At 45.7% G+C, this 23,790-nt stretch overlaps 1 protein-coding gene across 1 annotated transcript in view; it reads right to left on the minus strand.

Moving 5' to 3' along the window:
• The window catches only part of ASTN1 (astrotactin 1), a 355,026-nt gene that overhangs the window by 168,967 nt on the left and 162,269 nt on the right, over positions 1 to 23,790 (minus strand). The window contains exons 5-8 of the mRNA XM_010850109.1: positions 22,644 to 22,751; positions 17,857 to 18,006; positions 16,351 to 16,518; positions 5,492 to 5,576 (exon numbers count right to left, since the gene is read on the minus strand). Coding sequence (XP_010848411.1) covers positions 5,492 to 5,576; positions 16,351 to 16,518; positions 17,857 to 18,006; positions 22,644 to 22,751 — 511 coding nt within the window. The remainder of the gene's footprint in view (positions 1 to 5,491; positions 5,577 to 16,350; positions 16,519 to 17,856; positions 18,007 to 22,643; positions 22,752 to 23,790) is intronic.

Raw genomic sequence — 23,790 nt, forward strand, 5'->3', positions numbered from 1 at the left:
CTAGACAGTCTTGAGAGGTTTCTTGTGTGTTTGTTCTGCTTTATTTTTAAGATGTCTTATTTTGAAGGGTCCAGAAAAATAACACGCAGTGAGAGAACAATCCACCACATATACAGGCACCTCCTGCTCATCATTCAAGGGGTGTACACATGGAGCTTTAAGGTTCAAAGCCTTAGTAAGCAAGAGCTCTTCAGATCTAGTCTAATTTTTAGGCTGTGCCAGGACTAAGTTGCGGCACATAGGATCTTTAGTTGTGGCATGCGGGATCTAGTTCCCTGACCAGGGATCGAACCCAGGCCCCTGCATTGGGAGCACATAGTCCTAAGTTACTGGACCACCAGGGAAGTCCCCAAGATCTAGTGGTTATCCACCTTACCTGCCTCTTCTCCTGTCTCTGTGGACTGCACCTGTAAGCTACACTGAGCTACTTGTTTGTCATTCCTGGAAAAATCATGCTTCTTGAGTCTCCATGCCTTGGCATATGCTGTTCTTTCTGTTTAAAATTACCTTTGGTACCTATTAAACAGAACAGTTTAAGATCTAACTTCTCCATGAAACCATATTCCAGATTCTGGGATGTCCCATAAAGAACTCCTTAAATGGTAGTCCTATTAAACTTTGCTCAGACCGTTATGATTACTCACCTACAGCCAGACATCCTGGAATGTGAAGTCAAGTGGGCCTTAGAAAGCATCACTCTGAACAAAGCTAGTTGAGATGATGGAATTCCACTTGAGCTATTTCAAATCCTAAAAGATGATGTTGTGAAAGTGCTGCACACAATATGCCAGCAAATTTGGAAAACTCAGCAGTGGCCACAGGACTGGAAAAGGTTGGTTTTCATTCCAATTCCAAAGAAAGGCGATGCCAAAGAACGTTCAAACTACAGCACAATTGCACTCATCTCACATGCTAGTAAAGTAATGCTCAAAATTCTCCAAGCCAGGCTTCAACAGTACGTGAACCATGAACTTCCCGATGTTCAAGCTGGTTTTAGAGAAGGCAGAGGAACCAGAGATCAAATTGCCAAATCCGCTGGATCATGGAAAAAGCAAGAGAGTTCCAGAAAGACATCTATTTCTGCTTTATTGAATATGCCACAGCCTTTGAATGTGTGGATCACAACAAACTGTGGAAAATTCTTCAAGAGATGGAAATACCAGACCACCTGACCTGCCTCTTGAGAAATCTGTATGCAGGTCAGGAAGCAACAGTTAGAACTGGACATGGAACAATAGACTAGTTTCAAATCGGGAAAGGAGTACATCAAGGCTGTATATTGTCACCTTGCTTATTTAACTTATATGCAGAGTACATCATGAGAAACATTGGGCTGGAAGAAGCACAAGCTAGAATCAAGATTTCCAGGAGAAATATCAATAACCTCAGATATGCAGATGACACCACCCTTATGGCAGTAAGTGAAGAAGAACTAAAGAGCTCTTGATGAAAGTGAAAGAGGAGAGTGAAAAAGTTGGCTTAAAACTCAACATTCAGAAAACTAAGATCACAGCATCTGGTCCCATCACTTCATGGGAAATAGATGGGGAAACAGTGGAAACAGTGACAGACTTTATTTTCTTGGGCTACCAAATCACTGCAGATGGTGACTGCTGCCATGAAATTGAAAGACTCTTGCTCCTTGGAAGAAAAGTCATGACCAACTTAGATAGCATATTGAAAAGCAGAGACATTACTTTGCCAACAAAGGCCCATCTAGTCAAGCTTATGGTGTTTCCAGTGGCGTGTATGGATGTAAGAATTGGACTATAAAGAAAGCTGTGTGCCGAGAATTGATGCTTTTGAACTGTGGTGTTGGAGAAGACTCTTGAGAGACCCTTGGATAGTAAGGAGATCCAACCAGTCCATCCTAAACCAAATCAGTCCTGAATATTCATTGGAAGGACTGATGTTGAAGCTGAAACTCCAATACTTTGGCCACCTGATGTGAAGAGCTGACTCACTTGAAAAGACCCTGATGCTGGGAAAGATTGAAGACTGGAGGAGAAGGGGACGACAGGATGAGATGGTTGGATAGCATCACTGACTCAATGGACATGAGTCTGAGTGAACTCCAGGAGTTGGTGATGGACAGGGAGCCCTGGCGTGCTGCAGTCCATGGGGTCACAAAAAGTCAGACACGACTGAGCGACTGAACTGAACTGAACTGAAACCTTTAACCGGTTTTAGAATTCACTGCAATTTCCTTGTTATGTGCCCACCTATCTATCTAGACTATTAGTTCTTCCAGAGCAGAGACAACATCTTCTTCTTATAATTAGCAACCTAGCCTATCCTGGGCCACAATGGGTAATACAGTGAATATTTGCTGAAAACATGAATGAGTGAGAGAGTAAACGACGGAATGGCATGGTGAGAAAGTGTGTGTTAATCGCTTCAGCTGTGTCTGACTCTTTTTGACCCCATGGATTATAGCCCGCCAGTTTCCCTTGTCCATGCTCCAGGCAAGAATATTGGAGTGGGTTGCCATTTCCTTCTCTAGAGGATCTCCCTAAACAAGAGATCAAACCCAGGTCTCCTACACTGCAGGCAGATTATTTACTGTCTGAGCCACCAGGGAATCCTGGAGCAGTGAGGGGATTTCTATAAACAAATCCGCTCACTCAGACACACACATCACTCACACATACATCACATACCACACTCACATGAACACATATAGATCCAGGTAAACTGAAGCACAATGCAGTGGCCAGATAAAGTTGCAGGTAAATCCTCTGTCTCACAGAATCATCCACTGGATATTTTTTTTTTTGTATTAACGTCCTTGATCAATGTTCTTCTTTGTCTGAAAGTCATGACTGCTTCATTGCTACTTTTCCTTTGGTACATTAACCTAGATTTTTCACAAGGGAATTCATCTTAGCTTTCAGTGGCCTAGGATTTGGTTGTTTGACTTCAAAAGAATGTTCAGGTATTTTAACGTATGCGATATAGGAATACTAAGTGAAAAATGTAAATTCCCATACATGCAGCTCACCTCCACCTCCTGGAACATTAAATAAATTATTCAGGAAAATCAGGCCTACCATTGATTTTTCCATAATACCCCAATACATGTCATTAGTTAGCAATCCATCAGGTAATTTTCAATTCAAGTGACAGTTTTCACGTTGAAATCAATTTCGATTAATTTTGTAAGAATAATTTAAAGAAACATGGCATCAGACCCCTGATTTAGATCAAGATGTATGGCGTCTTCTGCTTTTCATTTATCTTGTCATTTTAGGAGGAAAACGCAGTCCTTTGTCTGGCACTTCTTTATATACATATAAACTCATGCTGCTTATCACTCCTGGCTCCATTATTCTCCAGATAGTCACTTTTCCCCCACCTCCTAACAGTTGCTCCATTATTTTATTAGTGTCCAAAATGAGACCTCGTAGACAGTGATGATCAGAGAATAATGGAAATTAGAGATGGAAATGACAGATTAGGTCTACTTGTCTGTTTCCCGGGGCTAATGTTCCTGTCAGTCTGTAACTTGGGGCTTTAGCCTGTCTTATTTTAAATGACACCATCGTGGGGCCTCCACCATTTCCCTGGAAGCTCTTGTCTACATCCTAAGACTGTCTCTACACACAGCCAGAGGGAATGACGAAGCCTTGTGCAATTACCCAGTGAAGTCAGGCCCATCCTCACATGATCTGTCTACAAGACAAGGGGCACGGAGGCTTGAGTGATTAGCCCCCAACTCCAATCACTGCAGAGAGCCAGCCCTGGTCATTCAGGGCACAGAGTGAAATGATTTTTTGTCATTGTTTACTTCAGCAGCGGGTATGCTGGCTAAGAGATCTCTTTGTCAGTTATTCATCAGCTTTCCCAATATTTTACTCAGTAAGAATCATAGTCAACTGAGATTCTCAGCCATAAGCTAAAATCCTGGTGCCCCAGCAACCATGCAAGCATGTCAGGGGTCAGAGAGGAAGAGGACTGAGCTGCCTTTACACGTGCACTATTCACACTCTGCTTGGCATCTATGAGCCAAGCTCTCCCCACCAGTCTTTCAACAGCAGGCCACCTCATATGCATTTACCCTTCTCCAAACTCCTTCCTCTACATTTTGCAGCCTGACTCCCTGATACAACCACCAATTCAGTAGAAACGGAGTCATCCTTCATTTTCACTAACAGAGAAATTTCATGGCATTCTGACTTCCCCCAAGTTTTCTGACCTGTGACTCAGATTTCCTTTCCTTAACTTCATTCTCTCTCGTCCTTATCACTCAACTTCAACCCGTTCCAGCACATTTGCCCTCATCGAACGTCTACGGGCATCTATCATGCCTTGACTTAGTCATCAGCTGGCCAAGTTCTCTGAGTGGAGTTCTTCTATCCCTTCATCATAAATCACTCCCTCGGGCTCTTCAATCATTTTTATTGCTCTTCTCCAAACTCTCACCCATTTGTCTCCATATTTATTGCTTTGAGAGTCCAGAACTACATTCAATATTCTAGGTTTGGGCTCATCAGAAACATACAGAGGAAGCTAAGCACCGACCTCAGGGCTAAGAGTCCTCAGTGGTGCTATGGGAAGGGATGGTGGTTTCTTTTCTCCACCTTGTCAGACTGCAAATACATTTCAACTCTGCAGTCCAAGCAATCACTCCAAGAGGGCTTTTGCCCTGATTTCCAGTTTCCCCTGCCCCACTGACTGCTATTATTAGCATTATTGACCCTTGTCTCCCCACACTCTCCTACTGAACACAGTCAAGGCAGAAAATGGGTTCTCAGCACCCTGAATAAAGTATAAAAAGATAAAAAAAGCAACAGAAGATAGACAGTGGTGATAGTGGCCCAATACTATGTGCACTTAATGCCATTGAATTGTACACTTAAGAATGGGGAAAATAATCATTTCTATGTTATGTATATTTTATCACCATGAAAAATTTAAAAAAGTAAAATAGATTTAAAAACAAAGCAATGGACATGGTAACTATTAATATTTTACCCCAGTTGTCTATGCTCGGGGGAAAGCAAAGGTCTCACAGAGAGATGGCAATTGGGGATCAGACAAAACTCCTTTATCTCAATCCTGCATTCCCCGAGTCTTTGCATCTCACCCTCTCTGACAGTGCTGGTGAAAACAAGCTTCTACTCATGTCAGTCTCACAAAGCTCGTGGAGCTCTGGGGGAGCTGTGCTAGAGCCTGTGTGTCTTCACGTGTCTCCAACAAAATCATCAGCTAAGTCCTGTCTGTGGAATCCTCATGGTTGACGGCGGTAAGAAAAGGAAGCCTGATTCCCAGATCCCAGCTGAAGGCTCTGAACTCATAAGCGGAGAGAAAGAAGAGAAGGACGTCACTGGGATGGTGTAAATATGGATGCACAGTGACAGGTCACCCGTTTGATGTTCAGAATAGAACCACCCTTTAGCTCTGTCCCTCTAGAGGCAATTGCTCTGCATCCTGTCTGCCTGAGGGCGTGGTAATATCCAGGAACCGGCTAATTCGCCATCCCCTCACTTACCCCTGGTTGGTTCCCCATTCATTCCGAATGCAAAGATGCTTGTGTACTGGATCCTTCATGTAACCTTCGTAGCAGAGGCATTCCCCTTAGAAGCAGGGTGAGGAAGAAGGAAAAGAAACACAAAGAAATTGATTGACATGTCTGTGTTGGAGAAAATGTAATGATCAGATCAAACTCTAACAGTGGCAGGGATGAGGCCATAAATCCCATTATGCCATACATTCCCATCTCCACTGCCCATGTAAGGGAACACAGCACCAATCGTCCATTTTCACTACATGATGACTTTCACTAGTGGAGGAAACTAACATTTACACAGCACCTGTTACATGGGCTCCACAGACACAAAATCCAAGAAGGACTGAGCAAGGGACTTTTTCATCTTTATTTTCTCAGTGGCCAAATACTGCAAGGTACGTATTAGATGATCAGTACATGTTTAAAGACCACATAAGTGAGTTATTTTATCAAATATTTCTAAGAAACTTGAAAAGTATGTATTATTAGCGATGTTATGCTGATAATGGAAACTGAGGCTCAGAAAAATTAAGGGATTTGGAGAAAGCTTTTAAATGGCAGAGTTAGCATTTGAAGCTATGTCAGTCTGACTACAGACCTTTTTCCCCAACCAGGCTGTGTAGCTAGCCCAAGTACAACAGCTGTATTTAGAGGAGGCCACTTATAGCTATTATGATTTTATAAGAACTCTAGGTTTTTAAATGAAAATAGCTATAATTTTTTTTTTAATTTCTGGCTACACCCCGAGGCATGTGAGACCCTAGTTCCCCAACCAGGGATCTAGCTCTTATCCCCTGCATTGGAAGGCGGCATCTTAACCACTGGACATCCAGGGAAGTCCAAAGCTAATCATCTTTGTGCTGATAAACAGAAGGATCACCTATGTTTGTTTATGGTATCACTATGTTTCATTACCATTCGTTACTCCGATAGGATACCAAGAGGTCCACAGCCTCTCTGGCTGCTAACTGCTGCTGCTAACTCGCTTCAGTCGTGTCTGACTCTGCGACTCCATAGATGGCAGCCCACCAGTCTGCCCCGTCCCTGGGATTCTCCAGGCAAGAACACTGGAGTGGGCTGCCATTTCCTTCTCCAGTGCATGAAAATGAAAAGTGAAAATGAATTTGCTCAGTCGTGTCCGACTCCTAGCGACCCCATGGACTGGAGCCCACCAGGCTCCTCCGTCCATGGGATTCTCCAGGCAAGAGTACTGGAGTGGGGTGCCATCGCCTTCTCTGGAATTGTATGCAAAACTGAAGTGTGTTTATGTGCATCTTTCCTGAGCAGCCTTCCATAACATTCATCAGATTTACCAGCCAATCCAAGACCCCCCAAAAGATCAAGAATCATTGCTCTACTCAGAATGACTTTGAAGAAAATTGTAACTGTTTCCTCCTGTTAACAATTCCTTGGGTGATGCTATGCATCCCTAAACTGCTGAGACCAGTTTCACTACAGCACCAGTACTGACTCTGTCACAGACTGCTTCTTTAACTTGTAGACAGTGAAAGAACAGGGTGTGACTCCCTAAAACTTGGAAATTGCTATACAGGCACGAGGCCCTACAGAGACAAGGGGTAAGGTTTCTTTATCTCCTTGGGAAGAGATGCTCTAAAAGGACAGAGATGGAATAAAAGCTTTGAGAGCAATTTCCTCTTTTCAAAGATAAAAAACAATAAAAATGAAGTGAAGGGGCCTTACAGTTATGAGGGCAGGGATTGTGTAGGCTCTGAGCAAGAAGTTTTTGTTAAACTCTAAGCACAGACATTCTTGCCAAAATTGCCCTATAAGCTACTGCCCATCAGAGTCTCACAACCAGATAACACTCATCGTCCTCTCCCGCACCGACTCAGTCAAGGTGCTCAGGAGTGGAGTGAAAATGAATAACTTCCTTTGTGAGGGATACAAAGGGAGCGTTAGAGCAGTGCTTTGTCTTCTGGATGACAAATTTAGGCTTCCACGTGGGCCAGATTCACAACGGGCTCCAATTTACTGGCTTCAGAGGTGCTGAGCTGAATCTAGGCATGGTCACGAAGCTGGGAGTCAAACATAAGAAAGCACAGCTGATGATAAGGCTTCTGGTGAAGGCTGTTTTGCTGATAGAAGGAAAGAAAATGGACGAGGACCAGAGGAGGGCAAGAAGGGAAATACCAGGAGCTGGGCTTCATACCATATCAATTCCAAAGAAAGCATGGACTCTAGACTGAAAGTTACACAAGGGGAGGAATAAGCTGGTTTTTCCTCTTTTTGAATAGACCTTGTATAAATACTGTGTAATGGACAATAATAAATTAAAGTGTGTCCTAAATTTATAGATACCACCACCTCTCCCCAAGATGCCAATATCAAGCCAATTAATGGGTCAAGTGTCCAGATATGATTCTCCCTTAAGCAGATCATCTTTTAATTTCCTTGTGGACATTTAGGCATGGATATGATATTACAAAACAGGAAGTAATCTCAAGAGGTTGTCAAACCCATCACTCTGACTCTTAGAAAGTTCTTGGCTGGATGCCTTGCTTAGAATTAAAGACTGACAAAAAAGTGAATCCTTCCTCCACACTTGAGATCTAATTACCACAAAATGTGTAGAAATAAATGCAGTAACAACCCAGAGTTCAAGCAGAGCTTGATTTTCCTAATGATGGCAATACCTACCATTTGTAGAGCACGTTTACCTTCCTCAAATTGCCTTCATAGTCATTATCCCCTTATGAGGTTTCCATCATTCATTACTATGTGGGGACACTACTGACAACAAAAGCTTTTCTCCATACAATGGTAAATGCAGCCCCAAGTCAGAGCAACAGAGAGATGTTTCAAACATATCAGGTTAGGGTTTGAGGATTTCCAAAATTTGCCTCTAAATCATCCTCATTTCTGGGACTCACCAAACTTTTCTCTTCTGTATTCCTCTTCAAAACCAGTTTGGCCATCTACATTGAAAGGAGTTCAGACTTGATGAGGAAAGTTGCTATGGCAACCAACAGCTAAATCTTGACTTTAAGAGGGGTTTCGTGCAAGCACAGGCTCTGACTGTTAGCTGTGAATTTTAAAGACCCCACAAGGGTGTTGGATGCCCTCCTAAGCTCGAAGTGTTACAGTCTCTGCATCTGCTGTGACAGATGGCAGGGAACACATGACGTGCCGACTCTGTGGTGGTGTTCATAGGAATCCAATGCAGAGACGTGTCTCGGCCACAGAGAAGTGCCCAACTGCGATGAAGCGTGCCCTGCAGGAGGCACTCAAAGGCAGCCACATTGCCAGAGAGCACAACCCCACCCAAGAGATGATCCATGTAGGGCCTGGAGATGCTTACACTTGATCTGTGCTTGACACCCTGAAGGCAGACACCTCGAGGTACCTTCCATGATGTGCAGTGCCTTCGGTCATTTCCCACTCATTCCACAGACAGATGGAGGCACAAACCTCTTTGAAGGGTTAAAGGAAGACCTTGAAGCCAGAGCTCCTCAGACATGACTGGGCTGAACACAAGTTCTTCATGAAGTAAATACAGAGATCAATGCCAAAAAGCCCTGATCATCAACCTTCAGGTAGCTGCTGACTTTTATTTAAATGAATTGGGTATGCTTCATCCAAAAAGAGAAATCTTTGCAAGACATCTGGGAGGGAATAACATCTAATTGCCTGGTCTCCTCTTCTGGGCAGACATCAAGCTCAGAATCAAATAGCCACAGGTGACTCTGGGAGGACAGACAGAGGGAAATAAGCCAAAAGTACACCCTGAAGCAAGGTGCTTTAACTGAGCCACAAAAGGAGTTTGGGGTGAGTGGGCAATCCAGTGGGCAGGAACAAAATGGGAGCTGTGGTACCCCGCCAAACTGGGTTCTGAAAACTAGGGAAGACCAGAGAAAAAGAGAGAGAAAGGTCTTTTTTCAGAGCAAGGAAAAGGGAGGAGGGCTAGAGTGAGTCTGGGAACTAGTCAATGCCCCTCACCAGATTTTACACACTTCTTCCAGGATGGGACTGGCCTACACAAAGATCTGGGACAGAAAGAATTTCAGTGACTATCTTGGATGGGGATTAAAACTTGATTTAGCTTGGAAGCCAATCCTCCTTGCAGACTCATAAAAGCTACATATCCTGAAAAGGGCAATGAAGGTCTGTGGCCAGAAATGATGGGGGCTGTGAAATCCAGCAGGTGTGTGAAGCCTCCACAGCTGCCCATATGGCAGAACAAAGGCCAGGAAGGGAGCAGAGAGAGAGAGAAGTTGCTGAAGCTAGTCAGTCTGTATTGCCATCAGAAAACCAATCAACCAAAATATAGCTGCCACAAAAACCCTTAGAAAGTACAGAAAAAGTCAACGCCTGGCTGGATCCAGGCAGGATACAATTTCAGTAGTGTGCTGTTAGCCCCACGTGACCAGAGACACACCCAGGGTCACCAACCTGGCAGGATCTGGGAGAGAAAGTCGGTATGTGGTTGCCAGAGGGCTCCCAGGCTAGTAACTTTGGGTACATAATGTCCTGCCCAAATAGCACAGTGGGAGAACGGCAAGGGGAGGCTGGAACATGGATCTCAAGTTCCTTCTAGCTCTAGGCCTTCTGCAGATTCCTGACCCATCTCTCGGTCTGTGTAGCCACCCTCCATAAACCATGCCAGGGCGACATACAGAGGGCATAACAATGTTTATTTTTCCTCTGTCCTTTTTCTCCTTCCCCGGTGTGTTATTTTTCTATAGTCACCATAAAAAAATTACCGCAAACTTAGTGGTTTAAAACAAGAGAAATTTACTACCTTGCAGTTCTGCAGGTCAGAAATCTGATGTGAGTCTCACTGGGCTAAAAACAAGGTGTCCATGGAGCTGTGTTCCTTTCTAGAGGCTTCAGGGGAGAATCATCTTCCTTGCCTTTTCCACCTTCTAGAGGATGCCTCGGAGAAGGTGATGGCACCCCACTCCAGTATTCTTGCCTGGAAAGTCCCATGGATGGAGGAGCCTGATAGGCTGCAGTCCATGGGATCGCTAAGAGTCGAACACGACTGAGCGACTTCACTTTCACTTTTCACTTTCATGCATTGGAGAAGGAAATGGCAACCCACTCCAGTGTTCTTGCCTGGAGAACCCAGGGATGGCGGAGCCTGGTGGGCTGCCATCTTTGGGGTTGCACAGAGTCGGACATGACTGAAGCGACTTAGCAGCAGCAGCAGAGGATGCCTGCATTCACTGGCTCCTCAGCCTTCAAATCCAGCAATGGTTGGTGGAGTGCTTTTCATGTGGCATCACTCTGGCCTCTTCTCCCTTCCTCTTCCACTGTTAAGCACTCTTGTGATTTCATTGGGCCTACTTGATTAATTCAGGATACTCCCCTTATTTTAAGATCAGATGTCCAGCAACCTTAATTTCACCTGCAACTTGAATTCATTTTTGCCAGGTAACATAACATTTTAACAGGTTCTTCAGATTAGGAAGTGAACATATTTGGGAGCCCATTACAACACCTGACTTCACTGGTGGCTCAGACGGTAAAGCATCTGTCTACAATGTGGGAGACCTGAGTTCCATCCCTGGGTCAGGAAGATCCCCTGGAGAAGGAAATGGCAACCCACTCCAGTACTATTGCCTGGAAAATCCCATGGATGGAGGAGCCTGCTAGGCTACAGTCCATGGGATCGCAAAGAGCCAGACACAATGAGCAACTTCACTTCACTTCACAACACCTGAACCCTGAAGAATTGATGCTTTCAAATTGTGGTGCTGGAGAAGACTCTTCCTTGAGAGTCCTATGGACAACAGGGAGATCAAACCAGTCAATCCTGAGGGAAATCAACCCTGAATATTCATTGGAAAGACTGATGTTGAAGCTGAGGCTCCAATACTTTGTCCACCTGATGCAAAGAGCTGACTCATTGGAAAAGACCCTGATGCTGGGAAAGACTGAGGGTAGGCGGAGAAGGGGTCAACATAGGATGAGATGGCTGGATGGCATCACTGACTCAATGGACATGAGTTTGAGCAAACTCCAGGAGATAGTGAAGGACGGGGAGGCCTGGCGTGCTGCAGTCCATGGGGTCACAAAGAGTTGGACACGACTGAGCGACTAAACAATCTACAACACCTATCCCACCTGGTACTCCAAACTTCTGTGCGGGTGATGAGTAAACACACACTTAAGTTTGGAACACGTTGGAAGGGTGCCTAAGGAGAGCTTCAGGCTCCGGGGAAGGGGGTGCTCCTTTGCAGTGACTGAGCACCAGTGCTTGCATGTGTGTTTGTGTGTGTGAAAAAGTATACATGTGCACTTGCACAGTTCTACCCATCCACATGGGCAGAGCCCTCAGCATGGCTGGGAAAGCACATGTCCCAACACTATGGCATTTCCAAGTGAGTTAGCTGGAGGATTGCAAAAATAACGTGGGCTTGACTTGCAGCCAATTCCCACACTCAGCTCCTTGGAGAAAGGCTCTAGGATAGAGTGTGGGAGGCGATAAAGTTTCTTGCTGATGATTGTGTGGGATGACCACATCATCCCCTGCTCAGACAGAAGCAGGGCGGGAAGGGGGAGGGTTTCCAACCCCAGCATTGATGGAAATGGAAGTCTCTGCAGCCATCATTTCCCAGCGGCTACCCTGAATGAAGATATCGCACCTTAGTTCTGTTGGGGGTTCTTGTTTTAACCTCCACCCCTGGCTTTCCAGTTGGAATTTCATTAATTGCCACAAATACTGGGAAGCCACTGGCAGGGGAGGGGCTTCCCAAAGGCATCTGCAGTGAGGATTAGCAATGAGACATCAGGAGGGGCTGAAGAGGTGATGGGAGCTTCGCTGTGGACAAGTAGCTTCTTCAGCTTCCAGCTTGGGAAACAGGGATGTCCAGCAGTGGTGACTGGTGAATAGTGTTACAGTCACAGGTATGTTGGCCTTGACCTTTACAACCCCACTTCTGCTCCGATTTCATGGTGGATAGAACACCAACTCTGCCTGCGGTAGCCATGGGACTTCAGGCAAGGCATGTACTTCTTAGGGAATTTGAGCACTGACCTAAAGTAAGGAGGGGTTTATCTCTAAGACGGACCAAGCTTAAAACATCAATCCCTCTTTCCACGTGTTATTCAAAAAAGCTTCCTGTTCTTTAAAACCTCAGGTGAAGCTTCCAAGACCCTCTGGATGTCACGCTTCTCTCAGAAGTGACTTTAACAAGTGAGATTGGCCAGGGTCTCCCCATGCAGGTCAGAGGGGGCCAGAGACTACTCAGTTGCCTGGAGAGGCCCCACCACTGAGATAAGCCTGCTTTTCTCTCCTGAGCACGCTGGCTTTTGGGCATGGTGCACAGCCCATCTGTCTGGTTTGGTGTTTGCCTGACAGCGTGGGAGGAGCAGCAAGTAAGCACAGTCTTAGACATCAGATGTTTAAAATGCTGTGCTTTCTCCTCCATATGGGGGCCTAGAATCTCTGCGATGGGCCCACGTAACAACAACTTTTAGACCTAACAAGGTGAACTTTTGATGCTGCGGTTACCTGTTATTCCCCCAGAGAGCTGAAACGATGGATTATAACAGAAGTAAGAGCCAAGTCTCTTGGAGGCAACTTCTGCTGATATCCTTACAGCCTGGCACCTGACTGAGATGCATCTGTATGTGTGTGTTTATGTGTGTGTGTGTGTGTGTGTCTGTATGTGCATGTGTATAGAAGGAGGAAGAAGAGGGGGTGGTACATGAGGTACAGAGAGCTGGAGGAGCCGGCTCTAGACTCCAACAATGTTTCACCTGGGGGTCTTAGATGTCAGTACATCCCCTTCCCTGGTTCTAAGGTATTTTACCATGCCTCTGGTAAGGAGAAAGGGAAAGATATAAGCATCTGAATGCAGAGTTCCAAAGAATAGCAAGGAGAGATAAGAAAGCTTTCCTAAATGATCAATGCAAAGAAACAGAGGAAAACTATAGAATGGGAAAGACTAGAGATCTCTTCAGGAGGATTAGAGATACCAAGGGAACATTTCATGCAAAGATGGGCTCAATAAAGGACAGAACTGGTATGGACCTAACAGAAGCAGAAGATATTAAGAAGAGATGACAAGAATACACAGAAAAACCATACAAAAAATATCTTCATGACCCGGATAACCACAATGGTGTGATTACTCACCTAGAACCAGACATCCTGGAGTGCAAAATCAAGTGGGCCTTAGGAAGCATCACTATGAACAAAGCTAGTGGTGGTGATGGAATTCTAGTTGAGCTATTTCAAATCCTAAAAGATGATGCTGTGAAAGTGTTGCACTCAATATGCCAGCAAGTTTGGAAAACTCAGCAGTAGCCACAGGACTGGAAAAGGTCAGTTTCCATTCCAATCCCAAAGAAAGGCAATGCCAAAGAATGTTCAAACTACCACACAATTGTACTCATCTCACATGCTAGTAAAGTAATGCTCAAAATTCTCCAAGCAAGGCTTCAACAGTATGTGAACTAAGAACTTCCAGATGTTCAAGCTGGATTTAGAAAACGCAGAGGAACCAGAGATCAAATTGCCAACATGCATTGGAAAAGAAAGGAAATTCCAGAAAAAACATCTACTTCTGCTTCATTGACTATGCTGAAGCCTTTGACTGTGTGGATCATGACAAACTGGAAAATTCTTAAAGAGATGGGAATACCAGACCACCTTACCTGCCTCCTAAAAAATCTGTATGCAGGTCAAGAATAACAGTTAGAACCAGACATGGAACAACAGACTGATTCCAGTTGGGAAAGGAGTATATCAAGGTTGCATATTGTCACTCTGCTTGCTGTTGCTGCTGCTGCTAAGCTGCTTCAGTTGTGTCCGACTCTGTGCGACTCCATAGACGGCAGCCCACCAGGCTCCCCCGTCCCTGGGATTCTCAAGAACACTGGAGTGGGTTGCCATTTCCTTTTCCAATGCATGGAAGTGAAAAGTGAAAGGGAAGTCGCTCAGTCGTGTCCGACCCTCAGCGACCCCATGGACTGCAGCCTTCCAGGCTCCTCCATCCATGGGATTTTCCAGGCAAGAGTAATGGAGTGGGGTGCCATTGCCTTCTCCGTGTCACTCTGCTTATTTAACTTCTATGTAGAGCACATCATGAAAAATGCCGGGCTGGGTGAAGCACAAGCTGGAATCAAGATTGCCGGGAGAAATATCAATAACCTCAGATATGAAGATGATACCACCCTTAAGGCAGAAAGCCTGGCTTAAAACTCAACATTCAAAAAATGAAGATCATGGCATCCAGTCCCATCCTTTCATGGCAAAGAGATGGGAAAACAATGGAAACAGTGACAGACTTTATTTTCTTGGGCTCCAAAATCACTGCAGATGGTGACTGCAGCCATTAAATTAAAAGATGCTTGCTACTTGGAAGAAAAGCTATGACCAACCTAGACAGCATATTAAAAAGCAGAGACATTACTTTGCCAACAAAGGTCCATCTAGTCAAAGCTATGGTTTTTCCAGTAGTCAGGTATGGATGTGAGAGTTGGACTATAAATCAAGTTCAGTGCTGAAGAATTGATGCTTTTGAACTGTGGTGTTGGAGAAGACTCTTAAAGTCCCTTGGACTGCACAGAGATCAAACCAGTCAATCATAAAGGAAATCAGTCCTGAATATTCATGGGGGAACTGATGCTGAAGCTGAAACTCCAATACTTTAGCCACCTGATGTGAAGAACTGACTCATTGGAAAAGACCCTGATGCTGGGAAAGATTGAAGGCAGGAGGAAAAGGGGATGACAGGGAATGAGAAGATTGGATGGCATTACAGACTCAATGGATATGAATTTGAGCAAGCTCCGGGAGTTGGTGATGGACAGGGAGGCCTGGCATGCTGCAGTCCATTGGGTTGCAGAGCATCGGACACAAGCAACTGAACTGAACCAGGCTCTGAGAAGGAGCTATCTGTGTACTGAATCTACTGGAACTAGGTCTTTATAAAGAATATCATAGATGAAGTCCTTCTACAACGAAAGTGCAAAGCAACCTGGGATGAAGGCTCCATATTCCTGGTATACTGGAGCTCAAGAAGCACTGTGAACACCCCAACGCATACTGTGTCTGAATTCAAACCCTCTCTCAGAGCAGTCCCAGCCCCACTGGATAATATAACAGCCTGAAAGATGCCTATACCCTTTGGCCCAGTAATCTCTCTTCTAAGATTTATTTGAAGAACATGACTTCAAATGTGCCTTACATTTATGTGGAAAGATATTCATTTTAATAGTATTTGTAAAAATTAAAAATTTAATGCATCCTAAATGTCAAATAATACAGGACTATTTAAATGAGCTATGATACAGACATACAATAGAATACCAAATGGTCATTAGAAATTACATTATTGAGGATTATTTAGTGTTTCTAGAAAATTCCCGTGATAGAATGTGTGAAAAAGATCAAGAAAACTCTACAGGACTTAGTGTGCTTACAAACTTCTAAGAATCAGTCACTGTAAAAGATCAGAGGGGAGGACATTAAAATTTTTAAATGATTTCTCCAGGAGATAGAATTATAGATGAGAATCATTTCCTTCTATATGCTTTTCTAAATTCTCCAAATTTTCTGCAATAAACATGCATAACGATTTCAGACCCCATAGCTGATATCCCCTGACTGCAGGGAAATGGGCTGTGGAGGTCATCCTGAGACATTTGTGGGGCTTGTGGCTATAGTCAGGATATTTCCAAGGCTTCTGCCAGAAGATGACCCACATTTCAAGCCAGCACGCTCAGGGGCCCAACCTGAGCTGCCAGTCTGCACAGCCTTGGCTCCCAATGATAATGGGCCAATCAGGAGGGGTGGCCTGGATTTTGAGGGGGTGCTTGCAAGAGGCATGAACTCTGACAGTTACCCGCTGCCCGATGCTCCCGCCTACCAGTTTCGGGGTCGCATTGGTGTTCACAGGGGTCCAGGAGCCGCCGGGCACAGAGGTCCATGGCCCAGGGTCCACTGGAGTTCTGCTGAGAGAAGAGAACCACTTGGGCAGGGTTCAGCCAGTCACTGGCATCCAACTGGCTCCCCTCCAGCAAGATGAAGCGGCTCCCTGCAGGGGGAGAGAGAGGAGATGTGCTTGTGTGTGCACATAACACCACCACCCACCCCTCGACACACATACACATGCATCACGGAAGACAGAATAAGGGATGCTCTGCAGATTAGCCCCAACCCAAGGTCATTACCTCTACTAATCCTGGCCCACAGTGAGTCACAGAGCAAGGAGTCAGCAGACAGACGCTCGTCCACCTCTTGGACCTTCTGCCACATCATCCCTTGCTGACTCGCCCCATCCCATCTCTACTAGGGTGGTCCCAAGGGATAGAGGGACAGAGCAGCTCTGTGATGGCTGTGGCATGGCTCCATCAGACCCAGCCACAGGCGCTGGCACTCATCCAAGGAACAGGGACCTGCTGCCTGTCTTCAGTTGCCATGAAATAGCAGGCTCTCTAACCCCCTGGACAGTCCCCACCTGTTTTCAGCCTTAACAGCAACTGAGAGAACAGACATTAACAAGTCAATTAGGTGCTCTGGGCTTTACTAATTCAGGGACTCTCCAAACCTATATTATTCCTTCATTATATTGGGGTTCCCCTGGGTGAAAGTAAATTATTGCTTCAGCTTGCTAGGCTCATAGCAAGTTACTGCAATTAGGAATTTCTCACCAGGCATACCAATTGGAAACATGACTGATACTTCAACACTTGACTATTTCACTTAGCTTTTCCCCATTCAAAGGCTAAGAGAATCTTGGTGGCTATGTATCTATAGCCAGTAAGCTCTGTATTTACCCACCAAGTGAAGTGAAGTTGCTCAGTTGTGTCTGACTTTTTGATCCCATGGACTGTAGCCTAACAGGTTCCTCTGTCCATAGGATTTTCCAGGTGAGAGTACTGGAGTGGGTTGTCATTTTCTTCTCCAGGGTATCTTCCCAACCCAGGGATTGAACCCAGGTCTCCTGCATTGTAGGCAGATGCTTTACCGTCTGAGACAGGTGCTTATTGAAAAGCAAACAGAAATGGGCACAGAGAGGAGACAGTGATCTGCTCATTTTTTTTTTTTTAACCTGTTTTCTGATTCCATCAGAAATGGACATGAACTTGGGCAAACTCCAGGAGATGGTGACGGACAGGGAGGCCTGGCGTGCTGCAGTCCATGAGGTCACAAAGAGTCGGACACAACTGGGCGACTGAACAACACAACAATCTGATTTCATTGGTGGACAATCTAATTTTGTCCTCTGTCTTTCTTATCTGGGTATATTTTTTTTCTCACTAATAGTAATAGGTCACAGTGGACCCTGGCTTGTCTGTATCTTTCCTGCCCACCCTGAAGCCTTCCTCTCTGGGTGGGGGCAGAGGAATGGCATCCTCAGAGGTGGGCTTACCATCAGCGATGAGGTGCTCGGGGACGTGCAGGGTGATTCTGACCACGAGGGGGCAGCTGACATGGGAGGAGCACACAAGGCCGATCACGCAGCTGGTGATGCTGATCAATGTCAAGGTCGTCTTGTTCACAGGACTTCGGGGAGAGCCCACTGAAAACAAGACAAGAGCAAAGCGTTTGGTGTTAAGAATCTTGGCAGTAAAGGGCCTTTTGCTGCCCAACCTGGCAAATAGGGGAGGGAGCGTGCAAACACAGCCCAGGTGGGAGATGTGTCTAGTCCATGAGCTTCAGGGAACACCATGGCATTGCCTGGAGTCAGAGGGGACTGGGCCATAGGTGGTCGTCAGTGTGAACAGCGGTCAGTTGCAAGCAAGTTCCTGTGCATGCCTCCTGAGCCAGGTTCACAAGGGAAATCATAAAGGAGGGCACTGCCGCCTTCTACTCGGCTGGCTGGTGGGGCTCTAACCTCTTGCTCAAGGGTGGTGGGAAGGCTTTCACCCAGCGCTGGAAGTCCCTGCACTTTCCATGGTTTTCCACAGAGGGTGCTCTCACAAACCAGCTCCTCCACTCCTGGAGCTCAAACCACCTCCCACCCCTAGGCAGGCGTCCTAGGGCCTGGAAGGAGGAAAGCAAGGAAAGCTGGCTCTTGTCACACCTGAAGGCTCTCCCTAGTCCTGCAGTCCTTGAGGTATGGTTATAAACAGAAGCTTAGAGATAAAATAAGAAAGCTGAGGGATAAGAAACATGTCCAGGTAGGTAGGGACAGGGCTCAGAAGGGAGGTTTTGGGGGTGTGTTTTCTATTTGGGAGTTAACAAGAGAGACCTTTCATAGATGTGGGAACTTAAGAAAGCAAGGCAAGCTGCCAATAAAATGTGTGGATCCTGTGGAATTATCTTATAGTCTGTGTAAGTACTTATTACTGATAGCAATAAAAGGCATCTATTTTGGCCGGCAATGTGCTCAGTGTTTTTACGTACATGACGTTAAACATTTGCTTCCTGACGACACGTCTATGAGTCTGAACAGAAACTGCCCACTTTACAGATAAGGGAAATAAGGCTCAAAGGGACCATCCTAACAGTGACAGTTAACACTCATGCAGTGTGATTATGTGTCAGGCACCAGTGCCCAGGGTCTTCCATAGTTCACATCATTAACAGTGATGCAGCCTAATGAGGCAGCGCCCACAGAAATACTGCACAGAAAGGCCACAGGGCAAGTCTAGAGTCAAGCAGCTACTCAGGAGGGGAGCCAGAATCAGCACACAGGTCCAGCAAGGCTACGACCCCCAGACAATTCACTATTCACTCGCTGGGCCCAGTGAGGTCTTTGGAACCACTGTTCTCAGGAACACAGGGAAAGATTTGGTCTATGGATGCACACATCTTTGATGGGAGCAGGTTCCCTGAGTGGGTGTGTTGGCAAAAGCCGGGAAGGAGAGACTCCAGAATCACAGGTGGCCTCTGGAACCCCTGTCCCTTGTTATCTGGAGATATTCTATTCATGTGAGTATCCTTCAATGTGGAGCCTGTTTCCCACACTTACACACTCTACCTCCAGCCCACACCAGGTCCGAGCAGCAGATAGATATGCTACCAGAATGGCCCTCAGGCACTCAAATGCAATACCCAGAACTGGGCTTTCCACTTTCCCTCCAGTCCTGCTCTCCTGCCCACTTCCACTGCCCAATGAATGGCACTGCCGTCTCCTTGGTTTCCAAGTTCAAAAACCCCACCATGTCTAACTTTTCCTTCTCTCATAAGCCACGCCCTCCCTGACACCAGTGTCTTGAGATCTTTTTCATTCTGTGTCTGAAATTTCTCTTACTCCACCCTCTGCCTCCCTACCTGTGTCCATCATCTCACCCTCAGACTATGGCCATAGCCTTCCACCCAGTCTCCCTGGTCAACACCCCACCCCTCCCCTACTCTCATCTAGCCTCCACACTGCCCTGGAGGGATGGTTCACGAAGCTGAGCAGACCAGGGAGTTGGCTCTTTAAAAACCTTCCATGATTCCAACCAATGTGTCAGGTCCAAGTCCTTCAGCCGAGGCAGTGGACTTTCTCCTGATCTTCCAGCCTTGTCTCTGAAGCAAACCACAGGCTTGCCCCGGAAGCTTGATTCTAGTAAACCATTCACTGCGCTCTGACTAGACAATTATAGTTTATGTCCCTGTGACTCTGCACATATTATTCCCTCCTCCACAGAATGCCATTTTGTCACCTTGTCAGCCTATTCTTCAGGTCTCAGCTCAAACAGTATCTCCCTGTAAACACTTCCCTGAAGCCTTCAAGAAGAGATTCTCACCCATTCCTTGCTCTCCCTCCAGCCCTCCTGCACCCTGCTGTTCCAGCCCTCCTCACACACTGCTGTCACTGTTCACAGGAGCTTGCCACTGCTCTCCTGTGACAGCAACGACTTGCTACCCAGCCTCTTGTCTCTCTGGTCCTTCTGCAGCATCAACCCATCACCCAGCATCTCTACCCGACTTCACAATTTCCAGGGGTTCCCTTTGACCTACCGTGGTGGTGGCTGTTTAGTTGCTAAATCGTGTCTGACTCTTACCACCCCATGGACAGTAGCCTGCCAGGCTCCTCTTTCCATGGTATTCTCCAGGCAAGAATACTGGAGGGGATTGCCATCTCCTTCTCCAGAGTATCTCCCCAACCCAGAAATCAAACTCAGGTCTCCTGAATTGTAGGCAGATTCTTTACCGACTGAGCTACAAGGCTTAAATGCATTTGACCTACAGAACCAAGTGCAAACCCAGTAAATGGTTTGCATGGTCCTCTGGCAGCTAGCCTGTTACCCACCCACATCCCTCATCTCCTGGTGTGCCTGTTTATGCCATACTGAACTCCTTTTCCTTGCTTGAAAATGCCATGTTCTTTGGCGCTTTCAAGGCTTTGTATTGCTCTTTTCCTCTACTGAAATGCCCTTCCCCTAGATTTTTCTCTTTCAAGAAATTCTATACATTGTATACAAACCAAGGCTAATTATTTTCTCCTTTTTTTGTCTCCTTTTGCTGCCAGGTAGAATTAACTGTTCTCTCTTCTGAGTACTCATTTTACTTTATTTATATTATTAAATTAAGCCTTATCACTGTGCCATGTTTTCATGTTTCTACTACCGATCACAAAGCCTGACCCATGGCGTGTGGGTTATAAAATTTCCTGCTGGCCTGATTGATGTATCCAGTTCAATTCAACAAACACTGGCAAGCATCTATTACAGGCAAAATCCCTCACTAGGCACTTTGGAAAAATAAATTAGACATGCCCATCCATAAGAAGCTTACAGTCTAGTTAATCGCAACAAACAGTTGATTCACTAGGAGAGCTTGGTATTTTAAAAGGAATAGTTTTATGCTGCAAAGAAACTCATTCTAATTCATTACTATAGATTTTCCTAGGCAGGGTTTTATTAAAGCAGAAACCTACCCTGTTTTGCTGTGGCCTAGGATTGATGAGTCTAGGTCAACTCTCTGCTGTATAGAAATATGTAATGGGGGTCAAAGGTCTATATTCTCACCTCAGGGATACTGGGACATCAGAGATTAGGTGGCCCAGAGCCCCACTGATCTCTTGAGGAAAGTGGTGGGAAGAACTTTTGTACTGATAGCAGCAGAGCCTGCAGAAACCGGAAGTAAGGAATTCACAGAGCTTCTTTCAATCTCTGGGAAGAATTTCTCAGTATGTCACGAACTTGAGTGGAGGTGGGAGAGAGCCAAAAGATAGGTGTCTACTAGGGGGCATCGGTTGATTACTGGGTGGGGGAAAGGTTACTGACTATAACACAAGGTGAGGTCAAATACCCTCCAATACATCTCGAGGGCCCCCTATCTAAAATTACTTAAGATGAAATGCTGTAGAAACCCCAAGTTTCCACTGTAAAGAGTTCTAACAGCAACACAGTAGAGATCTCATAATGCCTTGTCAGTCACCATAAGAGTACATTTTAATATAACTTAGCTCTGTGCATGAGGTATTGCTCACCCATTTAACATGGAAACGGAGGCTCAGAGAAGTTGTTGTCCTTATCTAATATCACACAGCAAGTAAATGGTGAAGCTGATTGGTGCCTGAACACAGACCTCCCTCAGCAATGATGATGGTGAGACCTCAAGGTCAAAGGCAGTGGCAGCCACAGCTGCGACAGCCACACCTGAAACCACTGAACATCAGGGTGGGGAGGCGTGGGCTGCGGCTGCATGGTGGACAACTCTATCAATGCTGAGGAGAATGAACGAACCAAGTCAGGTCCTGCCAGGAGAAGGGAGGGGACTTGGACAGTGGGGGTCCTGTGATTCTGCTGGGTGGATGATTAAAGGCCAAAAACCATTCCACATGTTTTTTCAGGCCACATGGTTCCTCAACTATCCCACCCCCTAAGGCCTGTCTGTCTCACTCAATCTCAGGATGGCTGGGTAAGCATGGGTACATATGTTGTCTATTTTTCACATAACACACTTTATCAACTTTATTTCCTGTGTCTAAACAGCAAACTATGACTCCTGAGGCTTCCAGAAGGAATTGAGAGTCTTCTGACCAAGAAACAGCCTTTCAAACAACCTGGAAACCTGTTTGAGAGTGCCATTATCTGGGAGAGATGATTCTCTGAAGTCTTCCACGCTGGCTCTTCCTTCCTCCTTAGAAGGGGATGCCAATCTTCCTGCAGAAACTGGCTTTAGTCGCCAGAGCCCCCACCTAGACCCAGCACCTCTGCAGCTCCTCGCCTCCTCTCTCCACTGCCCCTCTCTCCCCACTTTCCCCTCCAGCCTTCCTACCTCTACTGCGCCTTCGGCTCCGTGAGGGGTCGGTGTAAAAGGTCAGTTGGGGGTCATTTTCTGCCTCCGTGCTAGAATCCCCTTCAGGGTTCAGGAAGGCGGAACCAGCTGTAGTCAAAAGACAAGAGCAAAGAAACAGTGTCTTCAGTTTTGTCTTCATGACACCAAATCACTGGGTAAGCTCAAGGGAAAAACGAGAGCAGGGTGACTGAGAGTCTGGGAGGATTAGCCACAGAGACTAGAGCTTCCGGATACACAGATGTATTGGAGAAGTGGATCTTTATGTGACGGCCATCACTGGAGCCCTATCTCCACCCAGCCCATCCTCCTACCGAGGAGGGCCACCTGCCAGAGAAGGACGGTGTGGATGGCAGGTGGACAAGGGGAAAAGGGAAAGTGTCTTCATTACACGTCATGATTCTGGTGGATAGAGATTGGAATCATGTCTTAAGGGGCACATGTCTGTATGTCTTAATATCTATATTTTTTCTGGTTCTAGGTTTAATATATATTCAATGTGGAAAAGAGAGAAAAAAGTCAAAAGATCCCAAAACGCATAAAAGGAACAACCTTGATGTCCTCTAAATCGGAGAAAGACTCTGTGAACATTTGATGAATGCACCCTGTCTTTTTTCTGATACAGAAGCAGATAAAGGTTTTTTTAAAATTCCCCTTAAAAATGGCATCCTGCTGTACCTTCTATTTTATAACATCATTTTCCCCCATTGAATAGATGGTGGGCTACTTTCCATATTAACAGATATAGATCTACAGTACCATCTTAAGTCACTGGACGGGAGACAGATGTACAGGTAGTTAAGCAATTCTCCACTGATGGACACTTAAGCTATTTCCAATTTTTCGCTCTTTTAAACAATGTTGTGATGAACAGTCTTTTACACACATCTTTGCACACTTGTCCAGTTATTTACTAAGGATAAATTCTCACCAGTGAAATTACTTGGTCAAAAGAATTGTGTGTATTTACATTTTTGGTAAGTAGCACTCAGCAGGCCTGCAGAAACACTGCTCAGGGACTTCCCTAGTGGTCCAGTAGTTAAGACTCCACCTTGAAGTGCTGGGGAGTGTGGGTTTGGACCCTGGTTAGGGAGTGGGGCCCCACACACCACGGGGAGACTAGGTCTGT

This window comes from Bison bison, unplaced genomic scaffold (assembly GCF_000754665.1).
Source record: "Bison bison bison isolate TAMUID 2011002044 unplaced genomic scaffold, Bison_UMD1.0 scf7180017864289, whole genome shotgun sequence".
Lineage (NCBI taxonomy): Eukaryota > Metazoa > Chordata > Mammalia > Artiodactyla > Bovidae > Bison > Bison bison.